The 11,338-nt window shown below is 60.2% G+C and overlaps 1 protein-coding gene across 2 annotated transcripts in view; it reads right to left on the minus strand.

The window, feature by feature from the left end:
• Positions 1 to 11,338, minus strand: part of KCNIP3 (Kv channel interacting protein 3, calsenilin) — a 113,976-nt gene that overhangs the window by 89,580 nt on the left and 13,058 nt on the right. For both annotated transcript variants that reach the window (XM_011969658.1, XM_011969659.1), the window contains exon 2: positions 11,024 to 11,189. In XM_011969658.1, coding sequence (XP_011825048.1) covers positions 11,024 to 11,189 — 166 coding nt within the window. The remainder of the gene's footprint in view (positions 1 to 11,023; positions 11,190 to 11,338) is intronic.

Here is an 11,338-nt window from a genome sequence, read left to right on the forward strand (position 1 = left end):
GGGCCTAGGGAAGGCTGGGTGGGCAGGGAGGAGAGGGTGGGGTGCGGGGAGGACAGGGCCTAGGGAAGGCTGGGTGGGGTGCTGCAGGTGTTTCCTTCTTCTCCCACCCTGGGGGCTTCAGTCCCCTCCTCCCTCCAATTCAGGGACTTCTGAGAAGCCCGTGGTGATCTGAATGTGCCCCTGGAGTCTGGGGGATGCGGGGCCAGTTGGGTCTGATCTGCCCCTGGAGGAGGTCGGGTGGTGACTGGCTACACTGGCCGGCGGCTGTCAAGGTGAGGACAGTGAACTGGGCACCCACCCAGAGGCCATCATGGAGCCGGAGGAGATGCTCCCGGGAAATCCGTCTTCAAAGTCCCATCCTCCCCACAAGAAGGACCACTGAAGAGGAGCAGCCTCAGCACCTGGGAGACAGGCCGAGGGGTGGCAGGGGCCGCTGAGCGGTGGCGACCTTGGGCAGGCCTGGGAAGGGCACAGAGACTCCGAGACCCACCCACAGCTCACCACACCCTGCCTCCTCCTCCCCAAGCCGCCAGGCTGCGGTGAGTGGCAGGAGGGAGTCCCGAAGCAAAGGAGGGTGCCGGGTTGGAAGGGATTCCCTGAGTACTTGCTGACACCTGAAAAGCGACCACAGGACCTGCAGAAAATTGAATGCAAATGGCAGGGAAGAGCGGCGGCCCCAGCGAGTGGACCGAGGGTCAGAGGCTGCAGCGCCTCAGGTTCCCTCCACGTGGGTCCACACCTTGGCAGCAGACAGTGGTGTTTTCAGCGGCACCCACCCCATTCTCCACTGCGCCTCCGGGTCCACACCCAGCCAGCTCTCAGCCTCCTCACCCCGGCTCCCAGGGAGCACCTCCCCAGCTTGCTGAGGATCCCAGAACCGGCATCGCCAGAGCTGGGAGGAGCTCAGAGGACGACCAGCAAGCCCCAGCCCTCGGTGCCAGGAGAGGCACCTGGGGCCCCGGGCAGAGGCTCACCCACTGCTCTTGCCCTCCCTCCCTTGTTCTGAGCTGGGGCTCAGTGACTACCTTGGGAACAGCCCTCCTGGCCTCCTAATCCAGTACAAGGCTTATGTCTCACTCTCCCCAAGGAAGACAAGGAACATGGACTGAGACAGATGGCGTCGCGGAGGGAGCCAGAGGGAGCACCAGGAGCCCGGGCACCTGTGAGGCAGGACAAAGGCAAGACACGGGCACCCGGAGCTCTCGGCAATACAGACTCTTGCTTATGGCACCACCATGGCCATAAACCGGCCTTCTGGGCCACCCAGCGGAGGAGGCACTGTCACCGTAGCCCCCCAGTGAAGATGAGGAGCCAGGCCAAGAGCAGGCAGGAGGAATGCTCGGGGTCACTAGCCAGGAGGAGCGAGGAGGAGCGCCCAGCTCAGAGGCTCGTGCCCAGTGGCTCAGTGACCCCGGGCACATTCCTCTCCCCCGGGCCTGGCCCGCCCGTGTCTCACCTCACACAGAAGCAGCCCAGGGTCCACTATCTTCAAAGTTCCTCCTTCCCCAAAAAAACTTCCTGAGGAAGGGAAGGCTCAGGAGCCTGGGGCACTGCGAAGGGACAGCACAGGCAGCCACAGTATCCCCTGTCTTGAAAAACTGGAAGGCCCAGGAACCCTGGGCTCTCCAAGTCCCTACCCAACTTGCCACCTGGGGTTAGACTGAGCCCCCCGCTCCACACAGCCTCTGCACAGCAGGGTCTGCCTTCCTCCTGCAGACTCTGTGCTATCTACCGCTCTCCACGCCTCTGTTATGCTACCGGTTTGGGTGTGTGCGTGAGTGTGTGCTCCGTCTTACGTTTGCATGCTTCTCAAAATGTCATGCATGAATTCGACAGGTATTTCGTGTGCCATGCTCTGTGCGAGGCACTCAGGACAAGGCAGGGACAACAGGGGCGGACGAGCCCCTCGTCCCTGGAGCGGCTGAGGCAGCCCAGCCCTGCCGGCGGCTGCAGGTAACCTCCCAGCGTGGAGCAGCATCTTCTGGCAGCACCAGGTCCTGGGATGTACGCGTCACATGTCTACGCCAGCTCGTCTTTGTTTTAGGGACTTGATTTTATCTCTCTTTGGAAATCACTTGACTTCTTTAGCCTGCTTTCCTCCACGTTCCCGCAGCACTTGCTCAGCACTCCAAGCGGCTGATGGTCACTCCTTTCGGGATCTGAAGCTCCTGATATCAACCCTTCCCCCGTGTCCTTCCCAGCAAATGCCAGGTCCCCCCATGCAGGACACCACCCCTGTGCCTGCTTCGTGGTCCCCAAGGCAGAGCCTTGGTCTTGGTCCTGCTCAGCCCCGGGCGCAGGCCGAGGAGGTAGAGCCGAAACCGGGAGTGGGACTGGCGGGCTGTGGATCACCCGCCTCCGGGGCTTCCCATGGGCCTGGGCCCACAAGCGCAGACTCGGGGAGCCCCCTACATCCCTGCCAAGGCCTCCAGGTTGCTTGGGTTTCACAGGTTTTGGGAGGTGGCTGTCATTAATTGAGAACTTTCTATATTGAGGTCTCAATACACACTTGCCCATTTTTGTCAATCCTCATCACAGACACCACTTCTGCCTTTGATGGAAGAAGAGACGGTCTCCAGTGAGGACGGCCTGGGCAGTGGAGTCGGTGTGCACAGGAGGAGGGCTGGCCTGAGAGCTGCCCCACTCCCTCCCAGCCCAGGCTGGGCCTGAGTCTGTGTACCCCACGGAGAAGCCGGCCCCTCCCCATCTGCTCTCCCTCTCTGAGCCCACGAGTTGGGGATCCCAGGCTTGGCATTCACTGTCGTGTTGGCTGCAGAGGCTGCAGTTCTTTGTGGTCCTGCTCCCAGGGCCACTGCCCACCCCTGCCCCCGTCACCTCCAGACAAGGCAGGCCCAGTCCTCAGCCCAAAGCTGCCCCTTCTGCAGCCCTGTCCCAGCCCCACCAAAGCAGCCCTCACCTTGAGCCAGGTTCCCAGAGATGAAGCGGAAGACGACGCTGATGGTGCCTGCCAGGTGCTTCCCACAGCCATGCTGGCACTCCTGGAGCCTCGGGCCAGGGCTGCACCCTGCCATCCTTAGGCCTGGCTTGATCCGCCCGGCTCCTGCCCTCAGCTCTGCCCTGCCTGCCACTGTGCAGGCGGTGCCCCCACAAGGCTGCTCCCCAACCTCCTCTGCCAGCCTCTCCTCAGCCTGACACTCAGCACCTTTCTTTCTCCAGGACTCCCCTCTCCTAGTCTGTCTGTCTCTGTCTCAAACGCAGTGTCTCTCCTCCTGGTCTCGGCTTGTTCCCAGTGTCTTGGGCTCTCCAGGCCTGTCCTTCTCTCCTCTACTCTCTGTCCCTGCCTCTGGCTCTCCCAGCCTTTCCAGGGACTGCCTGCCCTTCAGCCCAGAGCCCCGGGGCAGCCAGAGTGCACTCAGCCCCCCTGCCTTGGGTCGGCCTCCTCAAGTAGCCCCTGCCCCTGCCCCTGCCCCTGCCCCAGGCCTGCCCCTTCACCTGGTGCCTGGCCTCAGCCTCCAGGCCCCCGGAGCTCACTGTTCCTGGAGGCAGAAAGGCCCCTGCGGCTTCTTGGGCTGGGAGGCGTGGGGATGGGGCATCACTCCTGAGCGCCGAGCACCAACTGAGGAGGTGACACTAGTGTGATTATCAGCTGAGGCTGTGATCTCACTGCAGAGGGGCCTCACCCAGGCTCCAGGGCTTCTCTGCAGCCAGAAAGGGAGCAGCCTGCGCCCACACAGTCCCTCCCTAGGAGGCTCGGGGCCAGGGGCTCTGAGCAGAACGGGGGTATTGGTAGGGCCCTAGCCTTAGGCTGTCTCTTGACCTCTGACCTCCATCCACCGGCCTTGTCCCTCAGCCCTGCTGTGCCTCTCTGAAGTGCAGAGGGGGAAGTGGGAAGGGTTCCGCTGCTGAGGAGGAGAAGGGAGAGCCGAATTCATGACTGGAGCTGACCAGCCCCCTGCCCTCCACGTTTTTGAGCACCTAGCGATAAATAAAAGCGATCACAGCCAGGCAGCTCGCTAAGGTCTTTCTGGGTGCCAGTGAGTGCCTTCAGTCATGAAAACAACCCTGCAAGCTCCGTGTGGCTGAGAATGCCAGCTCTGTATTCATTCTTTCTGAGTTTCACCAACAGGGTTCAGATGCTGTCGGAGATGGAAACGCACCCAGCTGAGAATTCCACATTCCCCTGCCTTCCTCGCAGCCAGGGCAGCTTAGCTCCGGCCAGTGGGATGGAAGCGTCCATCTTCCAGAGACTTCTGTGAGTGCTGCCTTCCTGCCATGGGGACCACCACTCTCCCCTTCCACCTGGTTCTCCTTCCTGTTGCCTGAAATGAGGCTGTGTGGGCTGCAAAGCAACCACCTTGCCACAGCGAGGGAAACGGTAGAAGAACCAAAGACACTGACACTGACGTCCCCCAGCTGCCAAACTAGCACCAGCCACTGCCTTGCCCCTTATTTCCCATGTAGGAGCTGATGCACCTGTCTCGACCAAGCCACTGTTACTTGGGGTTTCTGTTATATGCAAGTTCAGGCAAGCCAAGGGATCCCTTGCGGAGGGAAAGACGAGCTGCTGCGCCTCGCACGCCCGCCCGTAAAGGAAGGTGCAGTGCCCGGCGGGCCTCCTGTGCACTGCAGTTAAATGTGCCGCTCAGAGGCTGTGCCACAGGTGCAGGCCAAGCACAAGCAGCGCTGCCCCTTGGGCCTAATGACCCAGCACATTTAATGACACACGATGAGTCTAAGGCAAGTTGGGACGCTCTGCGGGGCCGTGGCAGGCCCCCAGAGGGGAAATCTGTGGTCTGTTGGGTTTTCAGCAATGTCAAAGGTCTCTCCTGTTGGCATTCAGCTAACTGCCCACTGCTGGGCTGCTGTGGGGGTGGACCGCCTGATGGTGGGACAGACAGAGACAGACCCACCAGGTGGCCATGAGCCCCGAACCGCCCACCAGGAGCCAAGTATCAACCTCTCGCCCAACCCCCTGGTATCTGCATGTGCACACAGTGCTCTGTCGTCATGCCCAGGTGCCGTGGACGGGGCCTGAGGCAGGGCGGGTCTGGAGGGCGCAGGGAGGCTGTACCTGCGGGGCTTGCAACTCCCACAATGCCTGCTGCTTTGTGGCTTTCCCCATAGCCCGCCCGCCTGCCATGGTCTCCAAGGCCGTCTGAGGAGGAAAAACATTCAGAGGTGACTTATAGACAGAGCTGCAAGAAATGTTGGCACCAACTCCAGGTGACACTGAGGCCCACCTAGGGGAAGGACGTGGAGAAGGGACATCTTCCTGGTACGTGTGTTGCCCACGTTGTCTGAAGAAGAGAGGGCCCGAGGCACAGGTTTACATTGATCATGGATGGCTGTTAACCATTAGTTCAGGGGTCAGGGAGGTGGAGGGCCAGGGTCGGGGGAGTAAGGGCTGGGAGGCCTGTGGAGGAACCACCCAGAGTGGGACAGCAAGTGCTTCACAGGTGCCCTCAGGGGCGCTAGGGCCGAGGAGACGCTGGACGGTTGGACGATCAGGTGGGCCAGTGGTCCCCTCTGTGCACCTCACAGCCTCTGTTCCCGGCCCCTCTGGCGTTTGCTTGAGAACCACCGGTTCAATGAAAGAACTTCTCCCTGGGCTGATCAGGCTGCAGCTGCCGTTCAGTGCCCAGCCGGCCACCGGGTGGCAGGTCAGCCGCTCTGCGACCCCGTCCCTGCCATCACTCCGGGGCTCCCATTATCCTCGGGGGAGTGACGGTCACTCTGGGTGTGACTTTCCCTCTGGCCTGCCCTGGTGCTGCCAGCACCTCCCCCCATCACGGCGCCCCCGCGCCATAGATCCTGAGCAACAGACTCGTTTCACCGTGGAGCAGAGCAGTGTGGTCAAAGGCCAGGGTTCACAGGCTCCTGTCCCCGTCCTGTGCCCACCCCAGAAGCAGCCAGCCTCACGGAACAGTGACGAGACCCACTGAAGGCTGGCTCTGGCACCAATTGCGGGTTCCAGGGCTGCCCTGTCCGGCGCCGGTGACCCTGCTGGATGTGCTGCTTCTCCCCGCGTCAGAAGAGCAAGCTCAGAGACCGGGAAAGCGCGCAAAGGCCCCTCCCTCATCCAGGCCCGCTCACCGCACCTCTGCTGCTCGTCTCCAATACTCCAGGCTCTGGATTAGAGGCTTCAGATTCCCGTGGGAGAATGTGTCCCCTGCAGGAGGCGGCATGGGCTCTGCTGAACTGCAAGCGGGGACGGCCGCTTGGCCATGCTGGGTCCCTCACACCACTCAGACCAACTGGCATCAAGGGCCATCAGTCAGCGAATGACCCTGTTGTCAAGGGGAGCAGGGAGGACTCTACCTCAAGTCCAGTGAATTCTCCAGGGAGCCAGCAACACTGCCAGTTACAGTGATGAAAGTCAGTGGGGGCTTCTAGCAACCCCACTGAGGCAGGACCACCAATGACTCAGATCCCTCAGGAATGGGGGTTTGGATCACTCCACCCCGGACTCAGCCAAGGCCCTTGCGGTGGATTAAAGATGGCCACAGATGTCACACTACAACCCATGGAAAGGGGTTAATTTTCAGAAACCCTTGACAATTTGCACCCATCTGACATCTCACTTTGATGTCATGTATCTCGATGCCTCATGACGTCAATTGTATCTTGTATCTTCAAATACACGAAAATTATGTTTATAGATCTTTACGTATTAGAGACGAGTTAATTCACTTTTTGTTCCCATACCTTTCTGCTACCCCTTTTTACCAGGAGCCCTGGTGGTGGTGATGATTTTACGTGGGGTTACCCTTGAACCCAGGGGAGAATGAGCGTCTCCCTGGGACGCACGGGCGGCTGAGGAGGATGTGGGTCTTCTCTCTGGGGGAGGGGCATGTGTGTGCGTGTGTGTACGTGCACGTGTGTGTGTGTGCATGTGTGTGTGCTCTGTGTGTGTACATGTGCGTGCTCTGTGTGTGTACGTGTGTGTGTCTGCTCGTGTGTGGGGTCATGTGTGTGTGCACGTGTGTGCACACGTGTGTGTGCGTGTGTGTGCGTGTGTGTGCATGTGTGCATGTGTGTGCGTGCGTGTGCTGTGTGTGTGCATGTATGTGCATGTGTGTGCTTTGTGTGTGTGCGCACGTGTGTGGTTTGCGTGTGCGTGTGGTTGTGTGTGCGTGTGTGCACGTGATTTGTGTGTGCTTGCGTGTGCGTGTGTGTGCATGTGTGTGCTTGCGTGTGCATGTATGTGTGTGCACATGTGTGCTTGTGTGTGCATGTGTGTGTATGTGTGTGTGCTGTGTGTGTGCTTGTGTGTGTGCGTGTATGTGTGTGTGCGTGTGTGTATATGTGTGTGCATGTGTGCGCTTGTGTGTGTGCGTGTGTGTGTTTGTGTGTGTGTATGAGAAATGGCTGCACCGTGTCACACAGAAGGGTGCAGCAGCTGCTAGAGCGTTCCTGCCAGAGTGGTCCAGGATGCCAGGCATCTCCCAAGGCGGTAGGTGGGGCCCTGGCTTCATCCCATTCAGACCTCGTTCTCTAGTCCTCCGGAGTTTCTGTGAACTTCCTGAGGCCTGGAGCAGACGCCTCCACTTAAACCCGCCTGCCTGGTTTCAGTTGTCTGCAGCCGGGACCCCAGGTTATTTGTGGGTGACATTATCATTCCAGTTGAAGAAACCCAAGTCCCACAGCCCTTGTGGGCACCAGGCTTGAGAAACAGGTCTGTCCAGTGTGGCACTGGCCATGCCTCTGGAGAGGCGTCCTGCAGGGAGGGACTTCAGATGCGGGGGAGACACGCAGGGCAGGCCAGAGTCCCAGCTTTCGGATAATGGAGGAGGGTCCAAGGAGCTTGTAGGCTGAGGACGGGGGGCATCTCCTGGGTAGAGTGGGGCCAGGCTGCCTGTGCTCTGAGTCTCCTGGGCTCCCCTCTTAGAGGCCCCGCTGTTGGCCACCTCCTGACTCCATCCTGGGGTCTTCACACCCAGGAGGGGCCACTCAGGGCCCAGCCACAGATGCTCCAGCCCTTGCCCAGTGTCTCCAGGCCCCTGGTTCCTGCCCGCTCTTTGCCAACGTTCTACCTCGCCCAAGCTGGATCTTGGCTTTCACTCCCAGCTGTTACCAACTTGTGTCTCTGGCCCCACTTCTGCCAAATGGAAAAGCCCCAGTACAAGGGCACAGTGTCTGGGCCGCCCGCCTCCCACAGGACCCCAAGGCTCAGGACACCATGCTGGGCCTCGCAGAGCATGCCGCGGGGCTACACTGAATGGGCTCCATTGTTCTTTGCACCCAGAGCCTGTGCAGGCTCCCAAAGAGTGGGGATGCCTCGTCTGCACACGGCGCAGCACTTCACACGCGCACAAAGGCCTCAGTGTGACCACACCAGCCCGCCCTCCTTGCGGGACACACGCTGGACATGTTGGACTGAAGATAGGAGACGCAGGAGCTATGGCCAAGGGAGACAAAGGTCACATCGCAGTCCTGGCTCCTCCCTCTGTGAGGTCCCTGGGCTCCCTCCTCCCTCAGCTCCCACCAAAGACGCTCGTCAGGTGGGCACCGTGGAGCTCCGGGCCCGAGCCCCCCCTGCCCCAACCCCCGCTTCTTGTGCCACCTGCTGGGTCATGTGACCTCCCCGAGCTGCCATGGACGCTTTGGCACACCAGGGAGATGAGCTTCACACTGCTCCCTGCACAATCAAACAGGCTCTTGGACGTGTCACTCACATCTGCTCCCAGTCCCTGCACAAGGTCCGGTAAACGCGTCCACGCACGGGAGCGAACCCATCACTGGTGCCCTGGCCCTGTCGCCTGTGTGTCTTTGACAAGTTGTTCGGCAAACGTGTCCTGACAGCTGGGTGTGGAAAGGCCCTGCCCTCTAGGAAGCTGCCCTGAGGTAAGGTGGGGCATGCAGGGATGGTCCCCCCCAGCCCTGACTTGAACACGCCAAGCCAGCCCCTGTCTCGCCTTCCTCCCCGTCCACCCCACTCAGAACAGCTGCTGCTGTCACGGGTGTGCAGAAAGCTTTGGCAAAGGGTGCACACCAGCCCCAGACCGTCCCGAGCCATCTCTGCCTGCCAGAGACAGAGACGGGAGGATGAGGCAGAGCATCTGCAGGACCTGAGGGATGGAGGGAGGGTTCCACTGCAGTACCCCTTAAATACTCGTTGCCACCAAGAAAACCCCGGAAGACTGAAGTGGAGGAAATCTGAGTCTCGCACGACATGAAGCTGTGCCTGTCAGAGTGGACCTGAGCCCCCAGCACATGCAATGGCCACCGTGCTCTCGTCCCCACCCTAAGGGAGAACAGACGCATTTTCATTCTGATGCGGAACGGACAGTGCCCTGAAGGTGGTCCTTCCCGGTCGAGCTATGTGCATGTGCTTCTAGTCAACTCATCAAGTTTCTGCTGCCTGCAAAACCTACCAGCCCCATCCCCGAGAAGTTGGGGTGCACGTGGACCTCACCCATGCCTTCACAGGTGCCAGCGCTTCCATGGAAAGGGGTTGGGAACAAGTGTCAGCCAAGGTGACAGCATCATAGATGGGTAGGGGCTCTGTGGGGAAGCAGAGGTGGTGGTGGCAAAAGGGAGGGGGCTGGAATCGTGCTGGGAGCACCATGGAGCGGTGTTTGTGGGTAAAGGACAGGGATCTGGTGCGTAGCAGCCAGTCCCTTTGTGCACAGGCGTGGACCCCTGGCTGTGGCTGTCAGCCACGGTACCTGCTGTTTGCCCAGACCCCTCAGGTGATCACCTCTATGCATGACCCCCATCAAGCCTGGGAGGCTGGGACCCCTATTGTGCCCATCCCCTGGTCAGGGGACCAAGGTTTCCTGGAAATCACACAGCTAGAGAGGGTCCAAGACAGCAAACCAGATGCAGCTGTTAAAGGCAAGTCGGCACCTTTTCCTTAAAGTCAGAGGCAGACTCTCATACGCACCATGCTCACCTGTGTGATCCCGTGAGTGTGCGTGGTGTGTGTGCGTCTGCATGAGTGTGCGTGGTACGTGTGTGTGCCTGCATGTGGTGTGCGTGGTGTGTGTGTGCCTGCATGAGTGTGCGTGGTGCGTGTGTGTGCCTGCATGAGTGTGCGTGGTGTGTGTGTGTGCCTGCATGAGTGTGCGTGGTGCGTGTGCATCTGCATGAGTGTGCGTGGTGTGTGTGTGTGCCTGCATGAGTGTGCGTGGCGTGTGTGTGCATGGTGTGTGTGTGTGCCTGCATGAGTGTGCGTGGTGCGTGTGTGCCTGCATGAGTGTGCGTGGTGTGTGTGTGTGCCTGCATGAGTGTGCGTGGCGTGTGTGTGCATGGTGTGTGTGTGTGCCTGCATGAGTGTGCGTGGTGCGTGTGTGCCTGCATGTGGTGTGTGTGTATGTGAGTATGCAAGTGTGTATGGTATGCCTACCTATGTGTGCGTGGTGAGTGTGCAAGCTCATGTGTGGTAGAGGCACCGGCGTGTGTGCATAGGTGTGAGTGGGAGGTGTCTGCATGTGTGTGTGAGATTGTGGCCCTGTCACACCCGGCAAGCACCAAATATCACCCACGGCGAGCCCAGGGCAGTGATTCCTGCCAGTTCTCTCGTTAACACACCAGAACGCAGGCCAAGACGAAGAGCCGGCACCAATCCTTGGGGTGCACTGAACAGGACCAAGTAGGGGCTGAGGGCAGGGTCTCCTCATCACCAGGCACTGCACACATTATTTCCCTTCTTCAAATGTGCCCTGTGGACAGGTTCCAGCCTGCCTTCTCACGGAGGGCTTAGAAAGGATGAAGGAGGTCCCCCGGCTTACTCAGGGCGTGAACAGTGGGCAGGGTGGAGCCTGGTGTGTCGGACTCTGCAGCCTGGCTCTGTCTTCCTAGCCAACTGGAAAACCCCAGTGTGGTCCCAGCTCTCTGCACCCATGCTCTGTGGGTCCCACCGGGAGCTCAGTGGCCTGTGTGAAGCAGGCACTCAGTGAATGGGGAAGGGTGTGAGTGAGTGAAAACACACCTTCGATAGAGACAGGGGCGGTGTGGCCCAGGCTGGGGTCCCAGGCTGGCCTTTGAGCCCTCAGAAAGGACAGTGCTCAGAACAGATCTCCCCACCCCCACCCTTGACCACAGCCCATCCTGGCCCTACCTGAACCCTGTGGGGCTGTGCTGGACAGGATCCACTTGACCAGGCAGCATCTCATCAAAGCCTGGCGGCTGAGCCTTGGCCTCTGCCACTTGACACCCTCCTTCTTGCTAAGTGGCGTGTGCCCGAGGTCCCCCAGGAGGCTGCCGTCCGATGCCTTTGTCACCTCCTGCAGTAGGAACAGGCAGAGCAGCCCTGAGCCCCAGCTCAGAAGGAGGACCCCGGAGGGTCCCCAGCTGCCCTGATATCCTAGGTGAGGCCTGAACACCACCAAGGGTTCTCCTTCCAGGGCTGCACGCCTAGTGCGGGCAGGTTCCT

The sequence above is a fragment of the Mandrillus leucophaeus genome, unplaced genomic scaffold, assembly GCF_000951045.1.
Source record: "Mandrillus leucophaeus isolate KB7577 unplaced genomic scaffold, Mleu.le_1.0 Scaffold9, whole genome shotgun sequence".
Lineage (NCBI taxonomy): Eukaryota > Metazoa > Chordata > Mammalia > Primates > Cercopithecidae > Mandrillus > Mandrillus leucophaeus.